This window comes from Mandrillus leucophaeus, unplaced genomic scaffold (assembly GCF_000951045.1).
Source record: "Mandrillus leucophaeus isolate KB7577 unplaced genomic scaffold, Mleu.le_1.0 Scaffold4, whole genome shotgun sequence".
Taxonomy (NCBI): Eukaryota; Metazoa; Chordata; class Mammalia; order Primates; family Cercopithecidae; genus Mandrillus; species Mandrillus leucophaeus.
The window spans coordinates 11,508,936-11,527,896 of record NW_012104253.1 but is presented as its reverse complement, the minus strand read 5'-3'; the positions used below and the strand labels follow the sequence as shown (position 1 = coordinate 11,527,896).

General features: G+C 41.6%; 1 protein-coding gene across 1 annotated transcript in view; it reads right to left on the bottom strand.

The window, feature by feature from the left end:
- The window catches only part of BTBD7 (BTB (POZ) domain containing 7), a 71,557-nt gene that overhangs the window by 23,617 nt on the left and 28,979 nt on the right, over window positions 1–18,961 (bottom strand). Inside the window, exons 3-5 of the mRNA XM_011991738.1 lie at window positions 7,715–7,923; window positions 5,546–5,621; window positions 520–680 (exon numbers count right to left, since the gene is read on the bottom strand). Coding sequence (XP_011847128.1) covers window positions 520–680; window positions 5,546–5,621; window positions 7,715–7,923 — 446 coding nt within the window. The remainder of the gene's footprint in view (window positions 1–519; window positions 681–5,545; window positions 5,622–7,714; window positions 7,924–18,961) is intronic.

The following is an 18,961-nucleotide window of genomic DNA, read 5'->3' as shown; positions in this document are numbered from 1 at the left end:
CCTCCCAAAGTGCTGGGATTACAGGAGTGAGCCACTACACCCAGCCAATTCTATTAATTTTTTTAAAATTCACTGTTTAAAAATTATGAAAGTAATAAGATGAGCTGTATTAATTTTCAGGTCCATCCATTCTTTTTCTATTGAGCCAATCCCTCTACTCCACTGCTCTCTGATTCATTGCTGTTCTTGAAGACTCTCCAAAGGTAATTTCTACCTTTTCCTTTTTGAATAAGGGTCTACTTGATCTACACTTAAATGACGGAATTAACTCTGCTAGAAATAATGCGCTTGCATGAGTAAGACCTATTTACTCACTCGACTCTCATTCACCGAACATTTTAACTGTACTATGTGACAGACACAGGGGACACAACATCGCACACAACAGACATCTGTCTGTCTTCACAGAATTACAGCTTCACAATACTCTGTTAGTACTAGAAATTATTTACAATGAATAAAAACATACGCCTGGCATTTTTCTTTTCATGAAAGGAATACATGGAGAAAAATACTTACTGCATCACTTAAGACTTCACTGCTTATAGGTAAGATGTGTTCAATTCGCACAAAAGGTAAGAGAGAAGAAAGGATCTCTCTGAGCTCTTCCATGTCCAGGTCCCGTCTTTTTACACCTCTTTTGTTCACACTATGGGCAGTGCCACTCAGTAAGTTTGGCTCTACAAGACAGAAAATGAAAAGTTTCCAACCAAATCCAAATGTTCTGAGACAGGTTTGCTTTGTTCTCTAGCACATACACCAACAGTACCACTCTATAGACTTATGTGCCTCTGCTTTAAAAAGGGTTATAAATCAATTATTTTTCTTTCATAAGATGTTTAATAGGGATGTTCTTGGATAAAGAAAAAGCATGGTATCACAGTACAATAAAATTATTTTATCACTGCTCTGCAATAAATAAAGGATTCCTTTCTATAGCCTAACTCAAAAGAGAAAAGATGACAATCTACTAAAATCTAATTTTATCAAGGGCTTTTTAAAAAGCTTTCTTACTTTTGTGACCAGTTTTTAGTAGTATAAGGTCACTGAAGGGCACATGCCATTTCCGGTCACTGTAGGTTATCAGCATGCTCATTAGCCTACACATGTGTAACAGTAATTTAACAATGTGTTAATCACCTGGCGTTTGAAGCGGCAAAGCCGAATGTGCTTTACTTAGTTTTAAGATTCTTATGAAAATCTCCCAAATTTCCATAATATGGGAATATTACTGCATAAAAGTAGACCCTTTGATCTTTGACATGTAATATATGTCCACAGTCCAGGGCAGAGAATGATTGCTTCACTGGGCATTAGTGAACGACAATCTGAAATACGTATGCTTATGATATTGAGGTGGGAAGAAAAATTACATAATTTGGAAATCTTTAATCATGTCTTTAGGGGTCTGTAATTTTTTTCTTAAAAAAATTAACACAGAATAAGATAACACAGAATAAGATCTTTATCATTCATAAATATAACTGTTGGATTTTTTCCAAATATTCTACAAGAAAACTGGTATCTTCCTTAATTCGTGTGTGTGTGTGTGTGTGTGTGTGCGCGCGTGTGTGTGTGTGTGTGTGTGAGAGAGAGAGAGAGAGAGAGAGAGATTGTTTTTGAGAAGCTAAGTTTTGTGGATTCATTCAGAATAAAATTGTTAACTGTGTAGAAAAGAATTGTTTTTTTTTTCCCTTGCCTAGCTATGATTTAGTTTCATATTTATTTAAGGCATTTTGCTTTTCAAAATATGGTTTTTTTTCTTAAAGTAGTGACATCCATTTTCATATAAAATCTTACACAAAACCCCCAAATATATGACAGGTAAGGGCAGAATCCTTCTGTATAAAACTGACTGAAACAAAGCTATGGCCTGGCTCACCTTGCTTCCTTCTCATCCCTAACCCAGTTTGGAAACTACCTTTTATTTATTTTATTATTATTATTTTTTAAGACGGAGTCTTGCTCTGTTGCCCAGGCTAGAAGGCAGTGGCATGATCTCGGCTCACTGCAACCTCCACCTCCCGGGTTCAAGCGATTCTCCTGCCTCAGCTTCCTGAGTAGCTGGGATTACAGGTGCTTGCCACCACACCCAGCTAATTTTTGTATTTGTAGTAGAGACGGGGTTTCACCATGTTGGCTAGGCTGGTCTGGAACATCTGACCTCATGATCCACCTACGTTGGCCTCCTAAAGTGCTGGGATTACATGCGTGAGCCACCATGCTTTGCCTAGAAACTATTTTTCTAAGGAAAATTTTAACCCTTAAGGATGCTTGTTATCTGCCCCAAATAAATGAAATTTCATCACCACCAACTTTACATCAATGAACAAGCTTATGGGCTATAACATTTACACAGAGTTATATACAATCGGTTCTTGTTATCTCGAGTAGTTATAAAGTCAACACAAACAATGAGTCAGTGAATACTGAGCTCTTGTTCATAGGGAAAACACAGAGTTAGGTTCCTGTGAGCCTCTGGGCACAACATTTTTGTCAAATGATTAAGGCAGAACCTTGTTTTATGTGTTTCTGTTTAAAGACTATTTAATGTATGTGGCTGATTCATTAACACTAACCTCATGACCAACAGCACTGTAACTCACGCCTGAATGAAGCTCATCTAACCCATGTATTGTCTCTGTAAGGCACACCACAGCCTTCTTGTTCTCAGGAACACTAGACAGCACTTCATACTACACCTGGGGGCCATCTTAAACAGTGAGATCACGAAAACACAAAAATGTAAAACGTGGCACTTGGTAACATCTGAAACAAGAAGGCAGAGTGCCTCTGTCTTGTTAGAACTCAGCTGGGAATGTGCTTGTTGGGAGATCAAGCTTTTTGCTACTTCATGCATGTCCAGGAATGACCATGAAAGTACCACCAGTATTGATTTTGGGGTTACAGATAAATTTTAGTGACTAGGTAAGTTGACAAATATAAAAGCCACGAATGAGAACTAATTGTATACTGGCATTTAAAATTCTTTCTAAATCAATTGTAATGGTTTTCATATTTAAAAAAATTCATAACTTGCTGGGCATGGTGGATCATCTGAGGTCAGGAGTTTGAGAACAGCCTGGCCAACATGGCGAAACTCTGTCTCTACTAAAAATAACGAAAATTAGCCGTGCGTGATGGCATGTGCCTATAATCCCAGCTACTCAAGAGGCTGAGGCAGGAGAATAGCTTGAACCTGGGAGGCAGAGGTTGCAGTGAGCCAAGACTGCGCCACTGTACTCCAGCCTGGGAGACAGAGCAAGACTCCGTCTCCAAAAAAAAAATTCATAACTTTGCTGCTCTCTGAAATACAATTTTAAAAATAAAAATAAAAAAAAAATCAAATCTGAGAATTGCTAAAGGTTTTTGCCAGCCACAGAAAAGAATTGGAGAAATAAAATAGAAGGACTGCTTTTGTTCCCTAGAGCTTGGATAGTAGCATATTAAAGAAACACCATAAAAAGGCTTAAAGGCAGGTTTAGCACAACATTTTTTATATTTAAAAATGTGACAAAACAACTCTATAAATGTACTAAAATCCACTGACTTGAACACTTTAAACCAGTGAACTTTCAAGATATGTAAATTGTATCTAAATAAAGCTATCGAAAGGTGACAGAAAAGGGAAATCTGTATTTATTTTCCTAATTAAAAATTTTAAATTTAGGTTCAGTACATAAAGGAACACAATGATGTTTGAGGGAAGAACAGGTGGGTGGGCTAACCCTAGACACAAACAAAAGACTGCTGTGGAATCATAAATTTCCAAAGTTGAAAGCCCAGCCTCCGACATACGATGCTTCCTTCTCTTCTGCAGTGACCCCACTGGGAGGTCATTCAGAAGTATTATTTGTTTCTCTTTTACCTTCCACAACATTTCTCTTTTTTTGAGACAAAATTTTGCTCGTTGCTCAGGCTGGAGTGCAATGGTGCAATCTCGGCTCACCATAACCTCCGCCCCACGGGTTCAAGTGATTCTCCTGCCTCAGCTTCCCAGGTAGCAGGGATTATAGGCATGCACCACCACACCTGGCTAATTTTTTTTACTTTTAGTAGAGACGGGGTTTCTCTATGTCGGTCAGGCTGGTCTTGAACTTCCAACCTCAGGTGATCCACCCGCCTCGGCCTCCCAAAGTGCTGGGATGACAGGCGTGAGCCACTGCGCCTGGCCTTTTTTTTTTTTTTTTTTTTTGAGACGGAGTCTCGCTCTGTCACCCAGGCTGGAGTGCAGTGGCGCGATCTCGGCTCCCTGCAAGCTCCGCCTCGCGGGTTCACGCCATTCTCCTGCCTCAGCCTCCAGAGTAGCTGGGACTACAGGCGCCCGCCACCGCGCCCAGCTAAGTTTTTGTATTTTTAGTAGAGACAGGGTTTCACTGTGGTCTCGATCTCCTGACCTCGTGATCTGCCTGCCTTGGTCTCCCAAAGTGCTGGGATTACAGGCATGAGCCACCGCGCCCGGCCTACTTTCTACAACATTTAAAAATAAACAATGAATGCTTTTTCATTTGTACTCTTTTTTTTTTTTTTGAGTCTCGCTCTGTCACCCATGTGGAGTGCAGTAGTGCAATCTCAGCTCACTGCAACCTCTGCCTCCCAGGTTCAAGTGATTCTCACGCCTCAGTCTTCGAGTAGCTGGGAGTACAGGCATGTGCCACCACTTCCCACTAATTTTTGTATTTTTAGTACAGGTGGGATTCTGCCATGTTGGCCAGGCTAGTCTCAGACTCCTGACCTCAGGTCAGCCTGTACTCGTATTTTTAAATTGAGGTTAAAATTCACATAACACAAAATTTATTTAAAACATTTTAAAGCATACCATTCAGTGGTTCTTACTATACTCTTATTGTTGTGTAACCATCAACACTAATTCCACATTTTCATCATTATGCTTTTGTAACACTTTAGTCATTATATGAAATTATATTAAATTTTTCATTCTAATACTTCCATGAATCAGTCAACATGTTTTATTAAGCACCTAAGAACATAATAATAAAAAGTATCCTTTTAAAGCTGCAAAATAAGACTTTCTGATATATTTTATTTATTTATTTATTTATTTATTTATTTTGAGATGGAGTCTTGCTCTGTCGCCCAGGCTGGAGTGCAGTGGCCGGATCTCAGCTCACTGCAAGCTCCGCCTCCCGGGTTTACGCCATTCTGCCTCAGCCTCCCAAGTAGCTGGGACTACAGGCGCCCACCACCACGCCCGGCTAACTTTTTGTATTTTTAGTAGAGACAGGGTTTCACTATGTTAGCCAGGATGGTCTCGATCTCCTGACCTTGTGATCCGCCCGTCTCGGCCTCCCAAAGTGCTGGGATCACAGGCTTGAGCCACCACGCCCGGCCTGATATGTTTATTTTAATAAACTATACCCTGTCCACTAAAGAATTTTGCCGATGGTAAAAACTTCCATTTTCACCAGGCAACAGTGTCAGTTTTCAAGACTGATGTGCGGCATGCATTTCTGTAAGCTGGGAATGTAAGAACCACCAAAAATTTACACAAGGTAACTAGCGCAAGCTAATTTTCTGAGCTTACCTCTATCTGCTATTCTTTTCATCAACTGATGCTCTCCCCATTTAATCAGATATTTAAGGATATCTTGTTCACTTGCCTGTAATAAAAAATGGTTTATATTTATTTTAGTGAAATTAGATAAGTGGTTAATTTCATTAAGGACTTTTCGTAAGTGGGAAATACAGCACGCAACTTACCATGTTTCACTCTTTCTATTGGCTGAAGTTTTAGTGTTAAATCTGTGGTCCATCGACAGGAAATACACAAGACTGTATTACATATATTTTATCCAGTAACCTCACTCTTGGCTCCAACTAATTTTTAAATTTCATTTCTATCTTCTTTTTCTGTAATCTGCTCCCTTCCTATTTTATTTTTTCATTTTAATTTTTCCTTTTGAGATGGAGTTGCACTCTATTGCCCAGGCTGGAGTGCAACAGTGCCATCATGGGTCTCTGCAGCCTCAACCTCCTGGGCTCAAGGGATTCTCCCCATCTCAGCCTCCTGAGCAGCTGGGACTACAGGTGTGTGCCACCACACCTAGTTAATTTCTTTTTTTTTTTTTTGAGATGGAGTCTCGTGCTGTTGCCCAGGCTAGAGTGCAGTGGCGTGATCTTGGCTCAATGCAAGCACCGCCTCCTGGGTTCACGCTATTCTCCTGTCTCAGTCTCCTGGGTACCTGGGACTACAGGCACCTGCCACAATGCCTGGTTTTTGTATTTTTAGTAGAGATGGGGTTTCACCTTGTTAGCCAGGATGCTCTCGATCTCCTGACCTTGTGATCCACCCAACTCAGCCTCCCAAGCGGCTAATTTTTAAAAAATTTTTTGTAGAGATGGGGTCCTACCTGTTGCCGAGGCTGGTCTCACACTTCTGGGCTCAAGCAACCCACTTCCTATTTTAAATTTATTTTATCTTACTATGTGGTTTCTATAAAGCTGCCTTAAATTCTCTTTTGGAAGAAAACACAGATAAGTAAATGAAAGTATAAGTATAGGGTATAGGCAGAGTAACTACTAACTCCTGGAGGGACAGGAAAAACAAGTCAGTCAACTTGTTTTTGCAAAAGAAACTAAAATCTCTACAAGGTATTTTACTGGTTGGTGAAGCACAATCTGTGAAATGGCAATGTATCCCTCATTTCTTTGTATTTTATTTAAAATCTTAGAGCAAATCTAGGCTGCTCTCCAATTTTTTTTTTTTAAATACTTTCTAAGAAGGAATGCAAAGCTCCTAAAGCAATAATCTAAGAAAACTAACAACTTCTAACACAAACATAAAGCATCCAGTTTTGATCAGGACAATGAGACGAGGTTAACGAACAAAGATTCTCCATAAATCAAGCCCAAGTATGACATCTGTACTGCAATCAAAGCAACAAAGGAAAAGCACAGATGCTGAGTGTATTATTTAACTCTCCACTGCATTTCTGACTAAAACGGTAGCATTTTATCATTTTTCTAGTACAAATACAAAGAAATAGGAAGTGGCTCAATGGGTTTATGTCTTTAATAGCATTAAAACAGTTGTACAGTTTTTAGCATAAAATTCATACAGCCAATGGAAAAAAATTAAGCTTGAATATACTTTGCCTGCAAGTATTTTCTGTAATATATAAAATCTATTATTAATTTAAATTTCCAAATTAAATTGAGATTTAAGTCAAGAACACAAGAATCTGCTAAAAACTACTTCTGCTTAAAAACAAGTAGTTGAAAACATTACCATGCTTTGGAAGAATACATGCGCTGAGTTTTGATAACCATCTGAGCAGATCAGAAAGTGAACACTATTTTTACTTTGTGCTGCTGAAGCTACTGTCTACAGTCTAAGTATGGGATGCTCCACCAAAAGTAAGAAACCACCATACACAAGCTACATTAATAGAAGTCAAGAAAATCACTGTTGGGAAGTGCTTCTGACCTTGCCTACTGCCCCAGTCTCTCTTTGGTGCATCTGGCTGGGACCTGGGCTTGTTCAGTGTTGAGTCTTGGCAGCAGGGTAATGAAGAGCTAGTGAGACAGAAGGCTTTTGTTGTACAACTATGAAGGGGGCAGTTCCTGTGTGGTTTGATCACAGCCTGTTTCTCTTCCCCTGCCCTACCCTACATGGAAGAGTAATAGAGCATAGATGGATTTTTTTGGTGCACATATGAATGACAATGAGTTTGAGAGGTGTTTAAATGATTACCTGTAGGTAGTCAGACTGGATAGCAGTAAGCAGATGGTCTTTGCTGAGTTCATAAAAAACATCCGAAGTCATGACCTGGGAAAATTCCTCACAGAGGAAATGTAAAGCTTGTCGGTGCACCCATTTAGAGCCATATGGATGAGAACTCCACTTGAGGATGGCAATTAAGGTATCTAATGAGATGCTCTCAGCAATGATATCCTCACAGCCTAAAAGAGAAGGCAAATACTTCTTGAGATTAATCATAAATATTACTTATTGAACATTAGTGTGCTAGGCACTATATTTAAAAGTCACAACAGCAAAAAAGAACTCAAGGAGATAAATAAAATCTCATGAAAATCACCAAAACTTGGTGGGATGGGTTAACAATAGACTATGGCATCTATAGAAAATCTGCTGCCTTACAGAGATGGATCTAGAGAAAAAGGCAGAGAATCGTCCCAAGTTCAAGATAATAAACATCTATGTGCAAATCCAACAATGTGAGTAAGACAGTATAGAGGAAGACATTGGACCAAAGGGGAAAGAAGAGTAGGCAAAAAGGCTGCAGTGGTGGAAACTGGCTAGAGGAAGGATGTGGATGACACCTGACTGATGAGAGAACGCACACCTCAGAATAAGGTAGGTGGGCTGCCGGCTATGCAGACATCCACTCTTTGTATGAAAACATAGCACCTTGCATTGTTGACAGTTTAATCCTTCAGAAAACAGACAAAATACATCTGAGCTTAGTTCTGGCAAACCTGAAAAAGGAAGTGAAAAGGACCAGGATCCTAGAGAAAGCAACTATGGCATTTCAAGAACTCAAGGAAGAAAAGAAAACCTAAGGAGACTCAACTCTCCTCCTCAGGAAAGATCATTTCAAAACATAAAGATAAAATATAAGTAAAAATCTGAGTGACAAAGATTATGGGAGTGAAAATGCCTAAAGTTGAACAGAAATTTTTCATTAAGCTTACTATAAAACAAAAAACAATCCTGATAATGTGAAAACAAACAAACAAACAAAAACAGGCGTTTAAACACCACCACCAGGCCGGGCGCACTGGCTCACGCTTGTAATCTGAGCACTCTGGGAGGCCAAGGCAGGCAGATCACCTAAGGTCAGGAGTTCAAGATCAGTCTGGCCAACATGGTGAAACCCAGTCTCTACTAAAAAATACAAAAATTAGTTAGGCATCCTGTAATCCCAGCTACTAGGGAGGCTGAGGCAGGAGAATCTCTTGAACTCGAGAGGTGGAGGTTGCAGTGAGCCGAAATCGTGCCACTACACTCCAGCCTGGGAGACAAAGCAAGACTCTGTCTCAAAATTAAATTAAATTAAATTAAACAAACACCACCAAAAATATGGATACACAGAAAGGGCATAAGTGAACTCCAGAGACTTCTAAAGTTCAAAGCTATTTGTGAAACCATGAAAGGTGTAAAGATAAAGGGAGTAAATCCCACTTTGAAGTGACAGAAGATAATGAGTAGCAATATGGAGTCTACAAAAAGTAATCCCTCATTCCCTTTTCTGATATGGTACTAGATGAGAAGAAATATCATAGATAACTGCATAACTTGATTTCCACAAAGCATTTAGAAAATATTTCATGATGCTGCTAAACTGCAAGCACCACAAGACAGGGACTGCTATCTTCAATGTATTCCTAGCACTTGTGCTAAATAAAAACGCGTTGAATGTACAAATGAGATCTTTGCAGATAAGATGAAGAGACAGGGGATGGGATGACAGGGCAGTGGTTAACAGAACCATTCATAAATAGCACTGATTAACTTGATGCATGGAGTGGGAAGTTGGTTTTTGCCATGTTTACCAAGAACTTTGGGCCGGGTGCAGTGGCTCGCGCCTGTAATCCCAGCACTTTGGGAGGCTGAGGCGGGTGGATCACCTGAGGTCAGGAGTTTGAGATCAGCTTGGCCAACATGGTAAAAACCCATCTCTACTAAAAATACAAAAATCAGCTGGGTATGGTGGCACGTACCTGTAATCCCAGCTACTCAGGAGGCTGAGGCAGGAGAATTGCTTGAACCCAGGAAGTGGAGGTTGCAGTGAGCTGAGATCACACCACTGCACTCCAGCCTGGGCGACAGAGTGAGACCCTGTCTCAAAAACAAACAAACAAAAACCTTGGATAATGATGTGGAAAGTATGTTTCAAAATCTTCAGATAACCCCAAACTTGGAAACACAGTTAAAACCACACTGCATAGCAGAATCATAATTGCCTAAAAAGACTGATCAAAATGAAGTTGAAATATAACTAGGAGAATTAGTTCTACATTTAAGAAATCGATTGCACAGCAGATGATGGTTGGCTTAACTAGAACTATATAAAATATCTGGGTTTTTTTTAACTGAATGAATGCAAAATGTGACATGGGTGTTATAGATCTGAATCTGTCTCAGGCTTTTCAGGTACAAGCATCCAGCTGTAATCAAAGGACCAGTGTTGCTGCTTTCTGCGGAGTGCTGTGTTGTTCTGGGCCCCGTGGGTCAGTTTAGATGAGCACTGACCAAACTGCAAGAGTCTCAGGAGGGCGAGGGAATAGTGGAGAGTTTGCAACTTATCACAGGAGAAAAGCTCCAAGCAAGAGATTATTTGAGTTATGTAAGAGAATCCTGAGGAGAGACATAAGAGCTGTCTTAATGCCTCTTCATGAGGCAGAGGAGAAATAACTGATTTATCCGTTGTTCCCAGGAAACAGACAGATGTTAAAAGCAGGGAGATTTTGGTTCAATGATAAGAAATTTCTAACAATTAGAATTTCCATCCTCTTCTCCCATCAAAAAAAGGAACCCTCTAGAAAGTGTCAGAGCAGAGGCTGGCTCATCACATTAGGGATAGAGTATAAAGAACCCTGATGCTGGAAAGGGAACTAAGGTCAGAAGACATCCAAGCTGATTTCATCACAAAGACAAAACCGGTTTTTATAAAGATGGTAACAGAGCAAGTAAAAGATATATTTATTCTAAGCACTAAAAGAATATCCCTATAAGGAACACAATGAGACCACCACATTTATATGCACATATAGATGACACCCAAAGGCATGAAGATGTGCTGATGAGAAGCGGGAAATATGGGAAAGTTTTCAACAGTCATCATTTTATGATGAGCCTTTGAGCCTTGAATGCCGAGCTGAGGAGGACAGACCTCATTCAGTAGCCAGTGGAGGACCTCTGTTGGCCTGTTGTTTTGAAGTGGGTATTGGAATAGAATTGAGTGGGATGAGTCAATCTGATAGGAAAGGCAATCTTATAGATGTGTTTGGGAGTAAAGCAGGGGAAATGAGAGAAAAGCTGGTTATTTAAAATGATGTATCACAATCCTACTAAACCAGGATACTGGCAGAGGTGAAGAAAAAGAATGATAGATAACATGATCACAAATATTTAAACTGCTGAGGTCTACAAAGAAGCAGGATACAGTAGGAAAAAAAATGGGCTTTAAAATCAGACAGATTGGACTCGAAATCCTAGCTCTGCCACTCAGTAGCAAAATCACTTTAGGCAAATCACTTAACTCTCAAGAGTCTGAAATGTTCTCATCTGCAAAGCTGAGATTGTTTCCTACCTCACAGGGTTGTTATGGGATTTAAATCAGACCATACTCTTGACACTCCACATTTGTTCAAACAGTCTGGAGTACCTAAGCCAAGTACCCTGAATACCCAGCTCTTTTCATTGCCTGGTGATATCACCTGCCGCACGGCCTTCATCTCATTATATCCCTGACTTCCCAGTTGATAGCTCCAAGCCTGAGCTGACTCCCAGTCACACCTGACTTTCACATGGATTTTCCACAAACATCTTAAATGCCAAAGTCAATTCATTTCCTCTGGGAAATCTGGTCCTCTTCAGTCACCAAAGCCAGAGGTCTGAGTGCTATCATGGGGTCCATCTCCGGACGCCCATAACCAATCTGTCACCAGATGCTGTTCATTCTTCTTTTCAATCCAACCCCTCCACAGAATCTCCACTGAATTTTCACCACCTCCTTTTCAGAACCTGATACTTTTCCCCTGCATTATTGAAATGGCCTTTAAAAAAATTTCCACCTCCAGTCTTTCCCCTTCTAATCTGCTCTCTGTACTGTTGCCAAAATGATCTTTTAAAATGTAAATTATATATGCCTCTTTAATGAATTATTCAATAGCTTCATGCTACAAATGATTTCAAGAAAAAGTCCAAGCTACATCTGCCTTGATAATCTGGCACCTGCCTACTCCCCAGTCCATCCCTGAGCAGACTCTACACCCCAGTCATACTTCGTCCCTTCCCATTCCCCAGAAGCCCACCAAACGCTTGCACCTCCAGGCTTTTGCGTGTGTTGTTCCACTTTTCTGAAATGCCCCTAACTCTTTTTCTTAACTTCTCTGCATCTTTAAGTCTCAGCTTAGATGCTGCCTCTTTTAAGAGCCTACTTTGATACTGCTCCTCAAAGTCTTAGGTCAGGTGTTCCTCCTACCTAAAAGTTTCTCTGGTACCCTGTGTTTGTCTATAACAGCACAAAACTCTCATACTACTGTATGTTTCTTATATATATTTGTCTGACTCTTCCACCAGATTAAGCCCCTTTTCAGTAAAGGCCCCATCTTATCTGATTCTATAGTGTCTGGCACCTAGTAGATAACTAAAAGCAAATAACAGTAACTAACACTCTTGAAAACAATTAGGCTCTGTGCTAATTGCTTGCTTTAGAATATTTAATTTTAGCACTTCTTCTCAAAGGAGATTATTATTACCATTATCATCCCCATTTTATGATGAGAAAACTAAGGCTCACGAAGATTAAATAAGTTATTCAAGGTTACACATCTAGGAAGAAGCCAAGTCCTACCAAAACATATCCTTCCTTCCCCTCCCAAAAGGTCCCCCGTCTTCCTGCTTTTTATGCCTTTAACTTAGGTTTTTTTTTTTTTTTTTTTTTTTTTTTGAGACAGAGCTTTGCACAGCCGCCGAGGCTGGAGTGCAGTAGCGCGATCTTGGCTCGCTGCAACCATCATCTCCTGGGTTCAAGTGATTCTCCCGTCTCAGTCTCCCGAGTAGCTGGGATTACAGGCACCCACCATCATGCCCAGCTAATATTTTGTATTTTAGTAGAGACGGGGTTTCACCATGCTAGCCAGGCTGGTTTTGAACTCTTGACCTCAGGTGATCCGCCCGCCTCGGCCTCCCAAAGTGCTAGGATTACAGGTGTAAGCCACTGCACCCAGCCCTAACTTAGGACTTTTACTAATCACTGCTCATTAGAACTTATTTAGAACTACTTCTCTCACGAGCAGAAAGTACCTTATAAATACACCAAACATGGTGATATTAACTCAAAAATGTAAAAGGAAGACAGGTAAACAACTGGAATGTTGGTAATGTCAAAATTAATGTTTTAATCTGATGGTAAAGGATTTCAATTAATGATAATAAGACTTTGTCAAGGTTATCAATATTGGAATGAAAATGTAAATATACCAGCAAGGCAGAAGGGATGCTGGCAGGGAAAGGCCAACAAGCGGGTGCTGGGAAGCTTTACATGGTGCCACATCCTTGGTAATGGACAAGTCCTGTAGGTCCAAAACCATCAGCACACTCAAAGATGATCAGACTCTTGGTGAAAAAGTGATCCTAACACAAATCCACGACACACGTGCAGATCACAATGCTTACTCATGGGCAGTACAGGGAGTCAGTTCTAGTGAGCAGAATGTCATGTATTCTCTCTCGGCACTTTGCAAACTATCGCGAGTCATGCTACAGTTTTTTATTTCTTTTTAAATTTCCAATGTGTCCTGAACCAGTACTTTATTCAGCAAAAACACCTCTTGAATATTGTGGCAATTGTTTAAAGTTTCTAAATGCTTGTTAATTTCTGTACCTAGCTCACTCACTGTAGACGTGCTTTGAATAGTACGGCTCTGTCTAGAGTCCCTTTCCTCTTCTGGGAACAGGGCTGGCCTTACCTCCTACCATGTGAAGAGTGCACTGTGACTAGCTTATTGGTCCCAGGAGGAGAATGAGCAGCCCTGGGAACACAGCCACCCCTGCTGACTCACGGTGGCAATGAGAGAGGTCCCAGTTGCTGCAAACTGAAGCAGAAATGCCCCACCTAACCCAGAAACTTATGAGAAATAAATGTTCGTTGTGATATACCACTGAGGTTCTCAGGTTGTTTCTTACACAGCAATGGTTGACTAATAAACCAGTTAGATATTTTTAGATCAACTCAAAAACTTTTTTTATTTTTTGAGATGGAGTTTCACTCTTATTGCCAGACTGGAGTGCAGTGGTGTGATCTCAGTTCACTGTAACCTCAGCTATCCGGGTTCAAGCAATTCTACTGCCTCAGTCTCCTGAGTAGCTGGGATTACAGGCGCCCGCCACCATACCCAGCTAATTTTTGTATTTTCAGTAGAGACAGGATTTTGCCATGTTGGCTAGGCTGGTCTTGAACTCCTGACCTCAGGTGATCCACCCGCCTCAGCCTCCCAAAGTGCTGGGATTACAGGCGTGAGCCACTGTGCCTGGCCAAAAGCTTTTATTAACAGCCAAGCGTGGTGGTGGGCATCTGTAATCCCATACTTTAAGAGGCTGAGGCAGGTAGATTACCTGAGGTCAGGAGTTTGAGACAAACCTGGCCAACATGGCGAAACCCAGTCTCTACTAAAAATACAAAAATCAGCTGGGTGTGGTGGCATGTGTCTGTAGTCACAGCTACTCGGGAGGCTGAGGCAGGAGAATCCCTTGAATCCAGGAGGCAGAGGTTGCAGTGAGCCAAAATCGCACCATTGCACTCCAGCCTGGGCAACAGAGCGAGACTCTGTCTCAAAACAAAAAAAAAAAGAAGCTTTTATTAACAATTTCCTGGTAACGGAAAAATTCCACCTGCAGCCAAGGCATTTAATGGATAAAAGGCACCAATATATTCCACTCAGATTTTCAATGATGCTGTTGGGAGGTTGGCAGGTAGTACAAAGTCAACTTCTTACGATTTCTTTTGCTTATACAGATCCATCGCCTACTTATTTAATCCTTTCCTCTATTCTCTTTTACTAGGATATTTTCTTTCTAATCCTTAATGTGAGCAAAAATACCTTCCCTCAAAAAATTGAGTCACATAACTAATATGAATGAATGACCAAGGCTGAAGGTTGAGACATAAAGAGCTAACAAATCAATCTGAAATTCAGTAACACAAAATGACTGTATTGCTGCATGTTACATAGGATCACTTTCTGTTTTTATTATCAATTTTTGTTTCTCTTCTTCTTGTTCCTCTGGTAACTAAAAAAAAGCCTCAATGTTGACAGTTCTCCCGAATACACTGTCAGGATCTTTGTTTCCCCCTTACTTATTATTCCTACAATGCCACCCTACTTGTTTCACCAATACCAGTGGGAAACTTTTCCACTGGGCTCATGTCCATCAGGAAATGTATAAACGGCTTCCAGATTCATATTGAGGTTGGGGTGGAAAGAGGAAGGAGGAAATAGGCAATGGGGAAAGGAAAAAGGAACAGGGAGATTACAGCTTGCCATGCAACATAAAACAAGATCGTAAGTTTAGAGGAGGGCCGGCCTTAGACTTGGCGTGGTGACTCTTCAGAGGCACCAGAGTTAGAAATAAGACTTGAAGTACAAACAGGCTTGAGAGAAAAGTTGCTTCAATTCTTTCTTACTAACCAGTATATGACTGATTCAGAATCCTGGGAAAAGAAATTAAGAAATAAAGGAATTGAGTGTGGCAGGAAGTGAAAGACCATAGGTTTTAAATTCAGGCAGCTGCATCACTAATTCTCGACCCTCACTTAGCCTGTGCCAGATTAAAATACATCCTGTCTGGGTGCGATGGCTCACACCTGAAATCCCAGCACTATGGGAGGCCAAGATGGGTGGATCGTTTGGGCTCAGGAGTTCGAGACCAGCCTGGGCAATATGATGAAACCCTGTCTCTACAAAAAATACAAAAATCAGGTGGGTGTAGTGGTGCATGCCTGTAGTCCCAGCTACTCAGGAGGCTGAGGTGGAAGGATCGCTTGAGCCTGGAGGGTAGAGGTGGCAGGGAGCCAAGAGATGGCACTGCACTCCAGCTTGAATGACAGAGTGAGACCCTGTCTCAAAAAAACAAAACAAAACAAAACAAAAACTACATCCTGTGGGCGGGTGCAATGGCTCACGCCTGTAATCCCAGCACTTTGGGAGGCCGAGGCAGGTGGATCATGAGGTCAGGAGTTTGAGACCATCCTGACCAACATGGTGAAACCCCGTCTCTACTAAAAATGCTACTCATGACCTCAGGAGGCTAAGGCAGGAGAATCGCTTGAACCTGGGAGGCAGAGGTTGCAGTGAGCCGAGACTGCACCACTGCACTCCAGCCTGGGCGACAGAACGAGACTCTCTGTCTCAAAAACAAACAAAAAAAACCCTACATCCTGTGAGTCTTATTTTCTCATGTCAGCTGAAAGAATCTGAAGTTCTGAGGATTATGCTGGAAATTGGGGAGCAATGTGTCTACCCAATACCCTAGAAATCTTAAATTTCTACTCTGCCTTTCTGGCTTCCTTTGACCTCAACGTCTAACCTGTCAATGTGTCCTACAGATTTGTCCTTCAGAACATCCTTCAATTAGCCTCTCTTCCATTCCCACTAGATCACCACCTTTGTTCAAATCCTTAGCATCTCACATACCAATTACTGAAAAGTTTCCTACTGTCTCCCTCTACCCAGGACTCCAATGCATACAGAGCACACTATTGAAAGGTTTAAGTTTTCTAAAACAGCACTATCATCACATCATACCTACAAATCTATTCTTAAAAGGCAACTAAGAATTCCTAATCCAAAGCAAAAACTGAGTGTCAGATATAAGGGTGAGAAGACAAGTTAACCTGCACCTCAGTGTTCTGCACTGTCGGTCCTTAGATGCTGTGACTCTGAGCTGGCTGGATGAACGCTCCTCTCTACTATTTCTCAGGAGGACAATTCTGAAGAAGAGTCTAAACTCAGGTGTCTGCAGTGGTGACCAGCTCAACGACCCACTGCTGTAGTGCTCCCCCTCACTCCTATTCATGGTTCATGGGATACTTACTGAATAAGTGACCTGCATGTAAGCCTTTGATTTGGGATGTGCTTTCAGCAGGGATTGTGAGGAATGGGAGGAGACACCCAGCAAAGATAGCTAGTAACAGAGATGGCCCTAGAAAACAAGGTTCTTGAATGAGATTCTAGATCTCCCTTACTCACTGACCGAATGGCAAAAGGTTTCCCCCTCCCATTCCTCCTGGTAGGTGGCATGGTGATAACCCCTGTACATAAGTAGCATGACAACACCAGGAGCAGATTAAAATGAGGTTTATGTGGAAGGTAAAGTATCAGATCACCAATCATGGTGGCACTTGAATGGAATGGAAACACTAGTGATTATAAGGCCTAGATACTGGCTGGATTAACAGCTTTACAGGCCATGAACAAAGAATGACAGGCTCAGGTTAGCCAACCCTTAAATCTAGGCATTCTTCAAAGTCTGAAGACTTCCAGGTCAGTGTTTGAAAAGACCCTATTTCTTGCAGCTGCAGGGCAGAATGCCAAAATTCAGGCTCAAGACTTAATTTTAAGGATATCAGAACTACTAAGGAGATATGAAAGAAAGCCTCGACAGGTATTCTGTGATAAAATCTGGGTCCTGATAGGAACACTTGGGACACAGAAACCTGGAATGGGGATATTTGGGTGGCTTAGCTGAGAATATTAAACCCCAAGATTTACCTGAATTTTCTGGGCTAGGAGAAGCAGCTCCCCCAACTCCTTACTAGAAAGCAGCAGCCTCCTTCATCTGGAGACCCTGCAGGTGCCTGAAAAGATAATGCTTGTTCTCTTTAAGATCAGTTCCTGCCTTCTCTCACTACCTCCAAACCAATAATGAGGATCATGTTCCCAGCACAGTCTGATTGGGAAAATACAGTCCCTGTTCTGGGAGGAAAGTGTGTAGACACCCAAAGAATTATAAGACCTGGCTATCTGCACTGGCAGGTCCTGAAGGTACACTTGTACAAGTGGATACTGTGTTGGACGAGGTGCAATGTCTGTGGCAATACAATAGCAGTTCATTCAGAACCCAGGGGATTCACTGCGGCATCTTCTGGTGCTTCTTTGCTGAGGGATGACAGAGACCTAGTGATTGTAGCAACTACTGGCAAAGAAACTAAGAGCTCAAATACCTCTGGGATGAAGGTCTGGATCACACCTGGTAGGCTGCCTAGGCCTGCTGAAGTAGTGGCAAAGAATGACAACAATCTAGTTTGGGTGAGGGAAGGAGGACATTATGATCATAGTTTCCCCACCATCTCCATCCCTATATGGTTCCAAGTCACAGTTGGCCAAGAGAAATGTGTGAAATCTGGAAGGTAGACAAGAGGCAGTGCCCATTACTCTCTAAAAGTCACTGTGATGTGGTGACTGCTAGTTGCAGAGGTGCCAGGGGACACTAGTTTTTCCTCTGCTCTGCATCCAGCTCTTCCAACTGCAGCCTTGCTGACCAACACTGGCCCTGTGCCCATCCTCAGATACATGGCTGCAGATCCAGACACAATAGCCATTCTCCATGAGCTTGCCCTTTGCAGTCCCACTTTGGTGGCTGGATGCGCTTGGCTTCTCAGGTTGACTGGCTGGTAACTCCTCTGAATCCTATTCTCCCTTTTGCACTTACTTCCCCAGCTTCTCCTTCAATTGTTTAAGGTCCAATTCCTAGAATAATTCCCTTATCCTGTAAGTCAGAGTTGCTCAGCTTCCCTGATTGAATTTGGATGAGCTATCATGAAAATATCAGATGAAACTTCCAGCCAGCTGTAGCAGCTGGACTGTGGCTAATCCCATCCTCTTCCCTGATTGAGTCTTTTGAAGAGGTGTGGGTAGCCACCATCTTGAAGCTTCGGTGATGATGGAGCACACGAACTGATATGAGTGATGCAAGAAGCAGACTAAATTAAGCAACTCTTGTGCCCACTGCACAACCACTCTGCCTTTCACCAGAGCAGCCCAGTTACAGCACCCTGCCTCAGCTGTACCTTTGTATCTTTCATTGTCTGCTGTGAAAAGTCTGACCCTTGGAGTCGGCACCTCTGGGAATCTGCTAGGCACCTGTCCATATGCAAACCATGAGATGCAACGGAGTGAACACCCTATTGGAAACACTTTTCCAGTGGAGAGATGGAGGCTGGTAGGTAAAAGTCCCCTCTTGCTTTTTTTT